This window comes from Ochotona curzoniae, unplaced genomic scaffold, assembly GCF_017591425.1.
Source record: "Ochotona curzoniae isolate NIBS_2020 unplaced genomic scaffold, NIBS_Ocur_1.0 contig_3498, whole genome shotgun sequence".
NCBI lineage: Eukaryota > Metazoa > Chordata > Mammalia > Lagomorpha > Ochotonidae > Ochotona > Ochotona curzoniae.
In genome coordinates, this window is record NW_024465885.1 from 44635997 (window position 1) to 44651540 (window position 15544).

A 15544-nucleotide genomic window follows, 5' to 3' on the forward strand; every position below is an offset into this window, starting at 1 on the left:
CTCCAGGTGGCCCAGACAGCCAGGGATGGCCCAGGCTGAAGCCAGGAGCCGGGGACTCCATTTGGGTCTCTCACATAGATAACTGGAACCCAAGGACTTAGCCATTATCTGGTGCCTCCCAGGCATGTTAGTAGGAAGCGAGGTCAGAAGCAGCAGCAGGGCTTAGGCACCAACATGACAGCTCAACCTGCTGTGTCACAAGACCTGGAGCAGGGTATGTGTTTGAACTTGCATTTCTGCAGTGTTTCCTATTTGTGCAACCCATTATGTTCCACCATTTTACATCAGACATCTATAAAAACTTAAGGAATAAGCATTTCGGTTTTGGTAACTTTGAAATAAATACATCATTGAGGTTGTTACAGGATGGGAAACTTGGGACTCAATAGGTTAAGGTGTTTTTTCCCCCCCAAGCTTTGGTTTCTGAAACTGCAGTTCCTCAGAGGTGATCCACCAATAGAGACAAACAAGGATTCTTCTAGAAGTGGGAAGTCTTGTAGGATCTCCTTCATTCTAGAGGCATATTAGTATGCAAGCATTAGAAGGGCTTTGGTAAGATCCCTTCCATGATGGTTGTTCAAGGCCTTCCATGACTGAGGCCTTGAGGGCTGTTGTGCGTGGAGTGAACTGGTTGAAGATGTGGCATTGGGTGGTGCGTCTGGGTATCTGCAGTCTAGGTTTTAAGGTTGGTCTCCACTTCAGCCCAAGTCCCATAGTCATTTACCCTGTCCATGCTTGAGTTTTGTCACTTGGCTAGTTCCTGATGTGCGTGGCCCAGGCCAGAAAGGCATTACAGGGTGTGTGCCAGGGCATGCTGGATGTCGGGAAGGCAGCCGAGTGAGCGTGTCGGTTACACAAGTTAGCATTCAGAATTCTGGCTCTTCCTGAATAGCCCTGGAGGCCATGACATGTGCCAGTATTTTTCTTTTAAGCTTTATTTTTTTTGTAAAGTTTGATATACAGAGAGGAAGAGAGATTGAGAGGAAGAAAGATTGAGAGGAAGATCTTCTGTCCGTTGATTCACTTCCCATGCAGCCACAATGGCCAGAGCTGAGCCGATCCAAAGCCAGGAGCCTGGATCCTCCTCCAGGTCTCCCATGTGGGTGCAGGGTCCCAAGGCTTTGGACCATCCTCAAGTGCTTTTCCAGGCCACAAGCAGGGAGCTGGATGGGAAGCGGGACCACTGGGATTAGAACTGGTGCCCATATGGGATCCTGGCATGTGCAAGGCGAGGACTTTAGCCACTAGGCTATCGCACCAGGCCTGTGCCAGTAGTTTTGATGAGACACTGACTTGAATGTTGGAGCCTCTTTTAATCGATGGAGTGACCTCGATGCCGTTGGAGAATCCACATCTCCCTGTGGTGCTGTGGGTATCCTGTGCTTATTGTTTGAACATCTTATAGAAAGAAGTGGTATGCCCTGGGGGTAGTCATAGGTCTTAGGATGGTTCTTGGTCAGTGACATGGTTCCAGGTGCCAAGCAGCTGTGGTCTAGTCAGGGACCAGCAGAGGGGGGGACAAGTGGAGGTTCCCCATGCAGCAGGGTAGCACAGGCCCGGGGCTGGCAGTCAGGTGTGTTGGTCTAGGTCACCTCCCAGAATATTGAGTAGTTTTCCTCATTCCTAACCGGTCCACCAGACTGACCCTTACTACACAAATGCCCATAGTGGTTGAAAAAAAGAATAGATTGTACAGTGCTTGGAGAGGTTAACTGGCAAGTTCCCAAAGAGAAGATGGCACACTTGGAAAGTGCTTCTTGGCGTTTATTGTTATGTCAAGTCTATCGCCAGTTTATGCCAAAAATAAAAACAGTTACTACATCCCAAATATTAATTTTGTCAGTCCCCACTTTAGAAACAGCTTATGTTTCAGAAATTTGTCTGTAAGTCTGTTCTTCATAACTGGGAACTCACTGTCCCATTGGAACAATTTGACTGTTATTTCTCAGATTGGCCGCAGAAATATGCTCAGTTCCTGCTCCCGAGGGTCGGGAGAATTGGATGAGCCATTTATGCACAGTCAAGGACCTTTTCAAACTCGTTTTTGAAAATGTTCTGTGCTTCACCTGGCAGCAGAATGAGGCCAGGATCTGGTCACCCTAATCAGGGACAGGGACAGGATCTGACACCTGTAGCTCGCCAGAAGCGTATCACACTCCAAGTGTGCCCCAGGTGATGCGAATTTCGGAGCAGCAGAAAGTTGACCAGACACCTCTGCAGCTGCTGATCCAGGCTGGCCTGGGGAGTTCCGGCCTCCTGGAGCAGCACCAAGTGGGTTTTCCTCAGCTTGTCCTCCCCAGGCGGTGTCCTGGCAAACAGAGCAGGACCCAGGCTGGGGTCTGGAGGGCCCGGGGATCACTCTGGCTCTGAATTGGCTTTCGTCTCTTGGTTATCTCCACGTCTGTGCCTCACCTGGATGTCTTCGTCAGCTCTGGGGGAAAGCAGAGCTGAAGCGGGAACTCCTTGCTGTATTCCCCTGCCCCTGGGAGGGGAGGCTGTCCCCTAGGCAGGAGGGAGCAGAGGAGGTAGGTGGTCATCGAAAGGGGCCGGCATCATGCCGAGCTGTTGACAGGCCTCCCTTTGCCAGAACCACTGCAGGCTGCCTCGCATTGTTACGTGGACCTTAAGGCTCTTTTTCCACTAGATGGGGCAGCAGAGGATACCGGTTGGTGTCCACTGTGGTGGGCCCATGCTTGTTAAAAGGAAGCCTCTGACTGCTTTTGTGTCGGTTCTTACTAGATCTGACTGGCTGCAGTGAGCCTGGGCTGCTGCCTGCTTGCCTGTGCGTAAGAGTGCACAGAGACAAAGGGCTTCTTGCCCCTTTCACCCTTTGTCTTCCATTTTTGGGGCTTAAAATTTGAATAGGGGTTGGTAGCAAAGATGTGCTGGCCTACATATAAGATGCCCTTCTATTTACGGGTAAGCAGAATGATAAAAATAACCAGCTCGGTGGTGAATCAGTGGAATTTTACTGCCTTGCTCCCCAAGTGTGTCTACAGCCTGCTGCAAGAGCGCTGGCACCCTCTTTGGAGGAGGCGGCTTCTCCTCCTTAGCTTTCCTGGTAGCTAACTGTCCCATGTTCTCATGCTTTCCTGCCAGCCTGAATGAAGTCAGGGCCAGTGTCCTGACTCGGTTCTTGGTTCGAGGGGATCCACGGTAGGATCAGGGAGAATTGCTGTGACCATCCAAGTTCCCTTTCGGCGTCGGTGCCCCGCGAGTTGTCAGGCTCCTGCAGCATGTTTGGTGTGCTTCAACATGTACGCAGCTCCATAGATGTAAAAGGAAAAGGGGCTTCCCCACACAGAAGATGCTGATCGGTTTGAAGGTGCTAGTCCTTGGCCTTGGCACAGCCCGGCTCTGGCAAGGACTGGCATCCCTGTGACACGTCTGTCTCCTGTCTGCTAAATGCTCCAAGACGCTCCGGGCGCAAAGGCCTCCCCAACCCCGCCCCACCCCCACCTACCCGGAGCCTCAGAAAGCTTCAGTGGAAATTTCCACTTGTGTACTAGGGGAAAGGTGGGGGAGGGTATCTGAGAGAGAGAGACAAAGACTATAACTGAAATTCAGGCAAGCTCTTGACATGGAAAACCTGTAAACACAGGGTTAAGATGAAAGAGAAATAAAAAAGCAGTATACGCTTTACATTTTAGGGCCACTGTGGGGGGAGATGTGTCCTCTCTCTGCAGCTGGGCCGAGGGCAGGGAGGCACTGTGTGCTTGGTGGCTGAGGGCTGGGGAAGGGTGGCACCCTTGAGGACATGGAGGCATGGGCTGTCCTGGGGAGGCCATTCTCCTGGGTGTTTTCAGATCTCTGGATGGAGGGTTCATGTTGGGTTCTGCCCAGGAGGTTACTGGCTGTTCTTGTTGCTCCTGAGTCACGTCCAGCACTACAAAGGACTTTATGTGCCAAGAACTTCTGTGGAGACCCCACCTGGCCTGAGTGCTTGGCCTCAGCCATCTTCCGGAGCGAATCCTGCAGGGTGCACGCGAGCTCAGCACTGGCATGGGGCTGCTCCCAGTGGAGACACTGCTGGGGTTTGTGCTCCAGGCACTGACAAGGCCCTGTGCACCGCGGCCTCCTGGTGTGCAGTGCTGCCGTGTAGCACATGGTGGAGGCTGCTTGCTTTCCCCGAGAGAACTGGCCAGTCATTGAATCACAGTCACTGGCTAGTGTGGAGAGTCAGTGCTTGGGTGTGCAGCTGTAGTTCCAGACTCTTGCAGTCTTAGTGAGTTGACTGTGTGAGGACTGGAGCTCTGCTCCTGCTGGCACTGTTGGGGCGGGGAGCTGTGCAGCTCTGAGTCCCTGGGACCCCTGAGTCCCGCCCCCTGGCTCCTGCCTCCGCCTGTGGGCAGTGTATGCCTGGAGTTAGTTCCAAGCCCCCACCCATACATGCCCAGGGAAAGTTGGCAGGTTTTAGAAGCTGCCCATACCCCCAGCTCCAAGGAGATGATTTGCTAGTAAGCTTTGTTTCCCATCTTCATGTGTGAAAACAGAAACGCGGGGCCATACTGGTGCTCTCTTCCACTGTGTGCGAAATCTCATCCCGAGGTCTGCTGTCAGCAGCCAGGCATGGGTGTCTGTGAGGGCCCGTCCTTGCCACAGGCCCCTGCACGAGTGGACACTTGCTGAGGTGGGACCTTGCTGAAGGGGACTTCTGTCCTCAGCTGGACTCTGTAGACTTCCCCAAGAAGATGAGGTTGGGTGTACCTCACCTTTTTGGCCTGCTTGGGAAGTTTGCCCATGGTAGATACTCGCTTGTCACTTAAGAACACGCCCTAAACGCAGCAAGGAATTAGCCCAGGGCCTTCCTAGGGAAAGCCGGAACGGGCCCTGCGTACAGCCTTCAGGTCGGTTCCCTGGGGTGGTGGCGGGCCAGGCTGCTTCCCTGCAGCTGAGGTGGGGAGCGAAGGGGCTCAGCCCTCTGCCGAGAATGGTGAACACAGTGGCTGCCCGCTCCGAGCCCCTGCCCCTTGTCTCTGGTGGTTCTTCCTTGTGGAAATTTCCACAGTGTGATCCGAAGCTGTGGCGTGGAAGCAGGCTTTGTGCAGTGAGCCCCAGGCACAGATCACGGGGTGATAAGCCTGCGATGATGGTCACAAGCTGTGCTTACAGGCACAGACCCATTTTGTACTTGAGCCAGTGCTCGTGTTTGGGTTTGGTTGCCAACAGAGTTCTGTGGCTGGTGGAGGTAAGTTAGCATCCCGAGAGGCAGAAGGTGACAGGGGCTTTAGTAGCAGTGGGAGCCCCAGGAGCCATGCCACAGCCATCTTCAAGTTTGCTTCCCTCTACCCAGAACTTTCTCTTTTCCGTAAGAAACCTCCAGAGTGCTGGGTGGTAGACAAAGCGTGGAACTGAAGGAGTTGGGCAGTCACGGCCTCTCTCTGACCTAGCGCACCCAGTCCCTCTCTGAATGCCAGTTTCCTCTTACCAAGGGGCTGGGCTGCATTCTCTCAGCCTTTCCAGCACTGCTGTATCTATGTGTCTGTATCCTATTTGGTTCCAAAGCTGTCAGTGGTTTGTCAGTCCTCAGAGTGAGAAGCCCTGCTCTGTCCGAATCCTGCCTCTCGCCACTCCGGTAGCTGAGGGAACCTGGGCTAGGGCCTGGCCTCCTCGAGTCTCTGCTTTCCATCATTGGGTCCTAGGACTCAAAGGAGGCTTGTGTGGGAAACCACTTTGAAAAAGACTGGAGCAGTTGATGCTGGACTCCAGCCAGCACTCAGCACCTCTTCCTCCTCCTCTGTTTTCCTAGTTACCGCGGACAGTGCAGCTTCCTCTCCTTTCTCAGAAGTTAGGAGATGGGAAAGTCCACTGCCGGGTAGATAGTCCCAAGAAAGACGCTTCCTCAGGCACCAGCGATTGCTGACGCAGCTTGCTGCAGTTTCCTTGCTCTCCTCAGACCGTTTAGACTCCATGGCAGCCCTCAGAAGTGCCCCCTTAGGCCTGTGGTGCGGCCGAGTGGAAAAAACAATGGGAGAAAGTAGTGCTTGCTGTTGCCACCACTACAAGGAACCAAGACAACCCCAAAGACAGTATTTGAACACACTGAGTACTTGACGGTAAGGAAAGACAGGCCTGCCCCAAGAGAGCAGAGGCGCCTCTTGGCCTTTTAGGGGAGGGACTTGGGACACGCCCAGGGCTGGCAGAGGTGATGGTTGGGCTCCTGGGTACATGGTGTTCCAGGCCCTTGCTGTACACCTCCCTCCAGTTGCCTTGTGTTCTGTGTGGTGTTTCTCCAGCACACCGCCCTGGGCTGCCAGTGCCAGGCTAGAGGAGGTGAGACGTGGCACAGAAAGAGGAAGGCACTCCAACAACCTGCTCGTTGTAAACAAATATGGTGGAACGTTGGCAGACCAAGGGTGAAGTCCGCTTGCCCGTGGTCATTTGGGAGGATATTTTGATGAACACTGGGAATAAGTGGATAAACAGGAGTACAGAAATGCATGCTGGGACTCTTAACTAGTTGAATATCCCTGCCTTGGCCACCGGGATGTCAACAGAAACTGATCATCAACTTGAGACCATTATGCTCAGTGAAAGAAGTCAATCTAAAAAGGACAGATATCATGTTATCTCTGATACAAAATACAAGATCAGGCAGCACATAGGTAAGCCTGCATGTGCGTATACTCATCTAGAGGAACTGTGTAATAGAGACTATCATATCAAGATGTGAAGATACAACACAGGATACATCTCTACTTCAAAGATGGATGCCCAATGGAACTGTTAAATAGATCTTGACAGTAGGATGCTGGACTCTGCCATTGTCCTACAATGTCAGGATACACTTGAATAGCAGAATGATGGAGTTAGGAGTGTTTTCTGAAGGGCTGTGTTATTGTAATTAAATAGGGGAAATCAGTAGGGGGAAGAGGAAGTCCCAGAGCATTTGGAACTGCATCATGAAAGAACGAGAGAGGGGGAGGGAGAAGATTGGGTCCTGAGGGGGCAAGGCAAGTAAATGGATAAGGCAGAGGGAGGAGTGAGGAGGGGGCAACTTGAGGTTGTTCATGTGTTTTTGTTTTTATCTGTTTATTTTAAAGCTCTATTCCCATTTCTTGCTCAAGGCAAATCATCAACAATTAAGTGTTGAACCTGTGAGCAGTTCAGAAGTTGGGTTATTATAACCCTGTTGCCTGCTATTTAGTCAAGTTACACCCTGGCACATTTGGCCATGTTGGCATGTGGCTTTCAGAGTAAGCCCCAGAGGGAACCTCATCAGTGAGCAGACAGAGTTGTCACTGCCTCTAGAGGTCGGCAGAATGGGGAAGTTCACGGCACTTTTGTTGGTTCCTCAGGGAATCCTGGGAGTCTTCACCGATTGCTCTCTTACTGCCCTTTCCCCATATAAGGCCGTCCATTTAGTGCTGCCATTAAGCTTCTCAAATACTGTTTTAAAGTCAGCAACTTTAAAATTGACGTACAATAAACCTCATATATTTACGGTATATAATTTGATGAGGTTGGAACTATGCACACACTCATGAAATCGCCACAGCCAGGCAGTAAACAGAGCCAACATCCCTCAAGTTTCCTCCTGCGCCTCGTGCTCCTGCCCTCCACTGTCCTCCATCCCAGGCTCCAAGGATTTGCTTTCCTTCGCTGTGAATTCATTTCTGTTCCTTAGAATCTAATAGAGACAGAACCTTGCAGTTTCTGTTCTCTTCCCTTCTCGTTTCCTCATTCAGCACAGTTTAGAGATGTGAGCATCCAAAAGGTATGAACTTCCTGTTTCCAGGAGGTGTGTGACTATGCTTCCCTTTCTCTGTGTTGGTGGGTATTTGTGTTGCTAGGTTGGAGTTGTCCATTGCAGCTCCTGTGAGCATCTGTGCGCAAGTCGCTGTGTGGACATATGTTCTGTTGTTTCTAAGGCGAATGCCTGGCTGTAGTGGCAGGTGAAAGTGCCACGAGCATGGATTGTCTTGGCATTCCTGCGAGCAGCCTGTGAGAGGCTCTGGAACTCAGTAGCATCCGGTGGGCTCAGCCTTGTTAGCTCAGTCGTGCTCATGGGCTTCTCAAGGTTTTCATACGTGTTCCTCTGACGACTGGCATGCTTCTTCAGATCTTATACTTTGATAGAAGCCTCTTATTTGAAATGTAGTTGGCAAATTTCAGTGTGTGGTTTGTCTTTGTGTTTAAAGAGTAGTTGTTGGTGCCTGGCGCCGTGGCCTAGTGGCTAAAGTCCTCACCATGAACGTGCCAGGATCCCAAATGGGCATGAGTTCTAGTCCCGGCAGCTCCACTTCCCATCCAGCTCTCTGCTTGTGGCCTCGGAAAGCAGTCAAGGATGGCCCAAAGCCTTGGGACCCTGCACCTGTGTGGGAGACCTGGAGAATGTTCCTGGTTCCTGGCATTAGATCAGTGCAGCACCAGCTGTTGCAGCCACTTGGGGAGTGAATCATCGGATGGAAGATCTTCCTCTTTGTCTCTCCTCCTCTCTGTATATCTGACTTTGTAATAAAAATAAATAAAATAAATAAATAAACTCTTTTAAAAAAAGAGTAGTTGTTAAATTTTGGCTAACATTTTTTTAAATTATGGATTATACTTTTTATTGTACTTAAATTACGGATTGTACTTTTGGTGTCATGTCTATAGAATCCTGACTTAAATCCAAGGTCGTAAGGCTTTCTCCTGTATTTTCTTTCTAAAATTTTATTAACTTCATTTTTTTTTTATAAATTTAAAAAATACATATTTGAGAGGCAAAGTGGGAGTGAGACAGGAAGCTTCTGTGTGCTGGTTCACTTGCCAGATGCCAGCATTCACTGAGCCTGGGCTGGGCCAAGCTGAGGCCAAACCAGGAACTTGATCCAGGTCTTCCTCATGAGAACCTAACTCCTGCAGCTGAAACCTGTGCCTGAAGAAAGACTCAGGGAGGTGGAGGGTCACCTGATGGGGAATACCGGTGTTCTGACTGGACCCTGAGCTGCTGCCCCACACGCCTGCCCAAGCAGGGTTTATTAGCATTACATAAAATACACCGACCAATATGGCGAGAGTTGACACCTCCCTTGTGAGAGTTCCTGTCTTTAAACCAAGTATGTTTCTCCACTTACATAAGTTTTCTTCAATTTCTTTTTTTGCTGTTGTTCTCAAAATTTGTTTTTATTGAAAAGGCAGATCTACAAATAGAGAAGGAGCAACAGAGAGGAAGATCCCCCATCCACTGGTTTACTCCCAAAATGGCCACAATGGCCAGAACTGAGCCAATCCAAAGCCGGGAGCCAGAAGCTTCTTCTGGGTCTCCCATGCGGGTGCTGGGTCCCAAGGCTTTGGGTCATCCAGCTCCCTGCTTTCCCAGGCCACAAGTAGGGAGCTAGATGGGAAGTGCAACAGCTGGGGCATGAACCAGCACGCATATTGGATCTTGCTTCTTGAAGGTGAGTATTTAGCCACTGAGTCATTGTGCCGGGCCCTTGTTGAGTTTCTTTCAGCAGAGTTTTGTGGTTTCTGTTGCACAAACCTTATGTGCCTTTTGTCAGATTTATCCCTAATTACAAGAGAGTTCATCATAATTTCAAGGTTCATTATTTGTTGGGAGGATACAGTTGATTTTTTTTAAAATTATTTTCTTATTGGAAAGGCGGATATACAGAGAGGAGAGACAGAGAGGACGATCTTCCGTCCAATGATTCACTCCCCAGGTGGCCGCAACGCAATGCTATGCCGATCTGAAGCCAGGAGACTCTTCCGGGTCTCCCACATGGGTGCAGGGTCCCAAAGCTTTGGGCCGTCCTCTGCTGCTTTCCCGGGCCACATGCAGGGAGCTGGAAGGGAAGCGGGGCTGCTGGGATAGAACTGGTGCCCATATGGGATCCCGGGTGTGCAAGGCAAGGACCTTAACCACTTGCACCACCGCACCGGGCCCAGTTGATTTTTTTATATTGTTTGCCCCGGTCACTTATTCTAGCATCCTGTAAAATAAATCCCTTTACATTTTCTTTATACACAGCCATTTTATCCACCAACGAAGACCTTTGTACTTTTTCCTTACCCTGGAGGCTTATTGCTTCTCTTTTGTGCCTTGTTACGTTGGATGCTCGTCCAGTGCTGTGCTGAATGGAGGAGGTGACGCTCACACCCTTGGTTGGTCCCATCCTGAGGAAAGACCTTTAGACTTGGCCAGTTGGTGACATGTTTGGTCTAAATTTTCAGGCATTGCATTTGTGAGGTTGACAAACACCCCTTAATCCATAGTTTGCTAGAATTTTTATCAGAAATGACTGTGAGGCTTTGTTAAATGCTTGCATTTATTTGGATGATCATAAATGTCAATGAAGTAGTCGCAGGATGTGGTTAAGAACTTGCAGTTTCTAACATATTGGTCACTCAATAACATGTCAATTTACTTCATGATGTTGTAAATTGTTGTTGAAGTTGTGTAGTGACATCTCATTGGAGGGGATAATATCCTGTCAGCTCTACTTTCAGACCAGGGATGGTTTCCCAATGAAACTGTTGAATTTATCTGGACAATAAGATGCTGGACTCTCTGCATGGTCCATGCCTGCAATGAAGGAATCAGGTCTGGTTATGAACTGCACTACTGTAACAATATGGAAGAATTCAATATGGGGGGAGGGCTTTCTGGAGGGGTTGGGGAATCACAGAGCCTATGAAACTGTGTCATAAAACAAAATTAAAAAAAAAAGAATTATCTATGTGCCTGGGCAGGTAGTCTAGTGGCTAAATGTCCTTGCCTTGCATGCATCAGCATCCCATATGGACACCGGCTTGTGTCCTACCTGTGCCGCTTCCCATATGGCTCCCTGCTTGTGGCCTGAGAGATAAGTAGAGGACAGCCCAAAGCCTTGGAACCCTATACCACATGGAAGACCTGGAAAAAGCTCTTGGCTCCTGGCTTTGGATCAGCTCAGCTCTGGCCATTGCGGCCACTTGAGGAGTGAACCAGTGATGGGACATCTTTCTCTCTGTCTCTCCTCCTCTCTGTAATTCTGCCTTTCCAATAAAAACAAATATTATAGAATGATTAGAATTTTTGGGAGAAGCTGTATTTGGTGATGTGTTGTCCTTTTTATGTATTATAGTAGTCAATTCACTAAATATTTAAAATTTTTCATCTATGTTCATGATGAATTTTTTTTTTCCTTGTAACATGTCTGGCTGGTTTTAATATAATATTGGCCTCATAGAACATATCTGGATGTATTTTTCTGTTTTCTGGGTGAGTTTGTGTGAGAATGGACAGTTTATCCATCATCATTTGGTATAATTCACCAGTGAAGACAACTGAACCCATTGTGGGTTTTTTGTTTTATTTTGTTTTGTTGTTTTTGGTGTTTTGGGTGGGGGTTACTACAAACTTAAATTAAGTTGATACTGGGCTGCCTGCGTTATGTATTTCTTCTTGAGTGAGCTTTGACAGACACTTTTAAGGAATTTCATTTGAGTTACTACTTTTTTTTTTTGCATAAGTTATATAGAATATTCCTTGCTATCCTTTTAATGTTTGTAAGATTTTTAGTTCTTTTACTTTTCTTATTCCCAGTAGTAGTAATTTTTATCTCTATTGATCGGTTTGGCTAGAGGCTTATTTGTTGTATTGGTTCTGTCAGTGAACTTGTTGGTCTCGTTGATGCTCTCTATTTTTCCTGCTTTTGAGTGTATTTTGCTGGATTTTGTTTATTCATTTTTCCAGTTAAAGTGGAAGCTAAGGTCATCGAGTTGAGGCCCGTGTTTGTTATGTGTGTTGAGAGCTGTGAATTTCCTACTATGTACTATTTCAGTGATGTTCCCCAAATTTTGATATGTTGTGTTTTCATTCAGTTCATGGTACTTTACAATTCCCTTTTGATTTCCTTGTTTATGTGGATATGTGTTTAGTTTCCAGGTGTAAGGGCAATTTTCTTGAGCTCGTTCTCTATGATTTAAATCCCTTCAACTGCGTTGGTAATTGCTTTATGGCCCAGAATAGGGCTGACTTTTAGTAAACGCTCTGTGTGCACTTGAGAAGAATGTGGATTCTGCCGTTGGTGGGTGAGGTGTTCCATAAGTGTCACTTGCTTCCAGTTGGCTGATACTGGTGTTCATGTTTTCCTTCTTCTTGTTTCTCTATACATGAGTTCTGCCGATAATCACAGATGTGATCTGTTGGTTCTCCTGTATGGTGAAGCTGTTACATGGCACAGATGGTTTGGGCTGTTGTGTCTTGGTGAACCCATTGTTACGTATGTGCTTGTCTCTTTATCCCTGGTAATTTTTCTTTATGTCCGATTTGTCTGTTATTGCTATAACCATCTGAGTTTCCCTCTGAGTATGCTTGATACATACTTTCCTGTCCTTTTACTTTGAAATATTTACTTACTAAAATGGTTTTCCCACTGGGATTGATCACTGAGGATATTTTTTTAGTTTTTAACTTTGTTGTATGGAATTTTATGAAGTGCTATTCTTTTTCTGCTAACTGATGCTCTTTGCTGAGTTTGTCCAGTTTTAATCTAGTCTTTCTACCTGCCATGTGAGCAGTCCTGCTGTCAAACTTGACACTGGAATTGTACTGTGTCTATGTCTGTTCAGGGTGCTACGGGCAGCAGCACAGTCCTTGCTGTGGAGTGAGACAGAAGCAGACACAGCCGTGCTGTGCCCATGGTGTGAGGGAGGCTGAGAATAAGGTGAAACCAACACAGAATGCCTCTGAAAAGACAGCCATTGGACATTGCCAGCAGAGCAGCAGGTGCCCAGACTTGGGGTGGGCCTATGCTTGGGAGCACTGAGGAGAACGTGGCTGGAACAGGTGCAGGTGGCGTGATCAGCTGGAACAGTGTGGCGTGATGAAGTGCTGCCCTTGAAGACTGTCCTTGAGCCACGCTGTGGTCCAGTTCACACAGCACACGAAGGATTAAACTTAGATCTGCCAGGAGGAGAGCAACACTTCCTTTGGGTTGTCCGTCAGTAGTGACCCTTTGGAGGCCAGTGAACCCTGTGGGTAACCCATGAGTAGCCCATGGGTAGCCCATGAGTTTTGGTCTAGCCTAAGGGGAGGAGTGTTGCATTCTTGATCTGGCCCTGACTTCAAGTAACTTTGCTCTGTCTTCTTGTCTGTTCTTAAGGCAGACAGGATGGTCTTAGGTGGATCCCGTGCCGTTCTCAACCCTCCGCTTGTTTGTGGATTGTCACTGATGGCCTTTCCTATGCCTTCCAGATGCATTAAGTCACTTGGAAAATTTGAAGACTGTGAAAGATGTTTTCACCAAATAATTGACCAATAACTAGAACATTTTAGTCTTTTTCATGGGCTAAAAAAAGTTGTCTTTGAGGACCCATAAATCTTACCAGAATTCTTTTTATCCCTTACTGTATGTGATGTACCAGGGTTTTTTGTGACCAAAAAGAGTTTTGGATTTGTGTCCTCATGAGGGTGCAGTGGACAAGGCCACAGGAATGTGTGGCTGGCCATGGGCATACGCTGTGCCTGGGCTCACTCCATCAGGTGGCAGTGTCATTTGATGAGACTGTGCATGTGTGTTGGTATATGATTGGCATGTGTCTGACCCAAGCAGTAACATTGCTGTTTTAAAATGCAAGGATTCACACATTTGTATTTTATTGCAGGTATTTTTTGGTGGACTTTTATGCACCAACAACTATTGTTGAAAGCATAAAGGAGTATTTGTCACGAGACATTGATGTGATTAGACCGAATATTATAAAACATCCTCTGACTCAAGAAGTAAAACAGTGTGAAGGAATCATCCCCGTCCCACTTGAAGAAAAATTATATTCCACAAAGAGGAAGAAGAAATAAGAAGACACCCCAGGCATTAGCCTCCTTTTTAATTCTCTCACATGGGAGCAGCCTGGGTGAAGAGTTCATAAGTTTTGAAGAGCAAAACACGAAAAACTACCTTGGATTATAAGCGAGCCATTCAGAATATGTAGTCAGGTGAAAATAAACATTGAAGACCACTATATATGGACAATCTTTTGTGAGAGTAATAAATGTGATTTTTAAAACCCCAGGAGGTGTGCTGTCTCTTCGCTTACCCAGTGTCATATGCCGCCAAGGGCCTTGTAGGCTCTGTGCTGACCGTGAAGGCCTTACAGCATGGGAGGCTGAGGGGAGCTGCCGAGGTTCCGGGACTGGGAGAAGCGGGACGGGGCAGTGGGTATCTCTCTGCATTGACCACTGGGCCTTCTACGAAGTTGGTGGCTTTCCCTCCTACCTCACTGGTCACTGTGGTGGGCTCTGTTCCCTTAGGAGAATTGGGTTCTGGCATTGTGTTTGGTCATTTCTTTGCGGTCAACACCTGCCTCCTGCCTGTACCTTGGCAGATGTTTCCGAGGAGATATCCATCTGGCATGGAGTGGCTTTTTATTTTTCCAAAGATTGACTTCATTTATTTGAAGGGCAGGGGAAAACATGTTTTGTTAGCTGGTTTTCCTCCCCAGCTTGGCCCCTGCTGGGCGAGGCTGAAGCCAGGAACCCAGAACTCCATCTGGGTCTCCCGTGTGGGCAGCAGGAACCCAAGTACGTGGGCCATCCTCTGCTGCTTTCCCAGCAGCGTTAGCAGAGGGTCAGATCAGCAGCAGAGCAGCTGGGACTTGAATTGGCACTGCAGGTAAAATGCTTTGTACATGACAGTCTCACCAGCTGGGCCACAACCCTGGCTCCTGGGACACATGCAAAGGATGAGGCTTTCTCCTGCATCCTCAGTTCCACTTCAGCCTGTGGGCTGGTAAACCAGAGAGAGAGAGCAGTGCCAGTCTCTCTCTGATGCAGATAAGAGTTTCTGGCAATAAGTATTGGAAGAAATACCAGTTACTCAGAATCTCAGGTTGTGTTGTTCTTGCATCTTCGAGAAGCAGGAAGGGGTCCAGAAGCCTGGCCTTTGCTTTATTGTTAACCATGGTAAGATTGAGAGACCAAGAGCTGTGCAGAAGATGACCCCAGAGCCAGCAAGGACCTGGGCTCTAGTCCCACACTCCTTCCCCTGCAAAGCTGTTGGTCTCTGCCTTGAGCCATCAGCTTTGTCACTTTGCTTATTCTTCAGAACCCAGGCGGCTTCCCGCTTCAACTTCCAACAGAGACCAAAAGCTATAAAAGATCTCTTTGAAGAGCAATAGTTTAGTAAAGAGGGATATTAAGAACTGTAAACTGGAAGTAAAAGGGATAAAGTAGAGATTATCTGGAAAAATACTCGACTTCCTGTCTCATTAGGAATTTCCTGAAACCCCAGGCTCCCAGCCAGGACTCACAAGAGCACAGACACCCTTTCCAAGCAGCGTGTATCTCCGTGTGCTGGTCACTCGGATGTTGGCTGAGGATCGTTTCCCATTTTCTGTTCAGTTTATTAAGTCTACCCCTCTTGCCATGTCTTGCACCACACCGTGTTAACCTCGTCTCATCTTTTCCCAGCCTCCAGAAGGAGCAATGATGGCCCTGGTTGTTAGCATTGGGTCTTTCTCATCCTGTTAATGCTGAGGTTGCCTTGGCCCTTCCCAGTTGGAACAAGGCACCTGTGTGCTTAGAGCAATGGTGACCATTCACGCAGGGCATTGTGTTTGTCCTCTTGGCCTGAGT

At 48.2% G+C, this 15544-nt stretch overlaps 1 protein-coding gene across 2 annotated transcripts in view; it reads left to right on the top strand.

Annotated features, from left to right (window-relative positions):
* The window catches only part of MRPS6 (mitochondrial ribosomal protein S6), a 58234-nt gene extending 44257 nt beyond the window's left edge, over window positions 1-13977 (top strand). For both annotated transcript variants that reach the window (XM_040980780.1, XM_040980779.1), the window contains exon 3: window positions 13576-13977. In XM_040980780.1, the coding sequence (XP_040836714.1) occupies window positions 13576-13768 (193 nt within the window). In that variant the 3' untranslated portion in view covers window positions 13769-13977. The remainder of the gene's footprint in view (window positions 1-13575) is intronic.
* Window positions 13978-15544: the final 1567 nt, after the last annotated feature.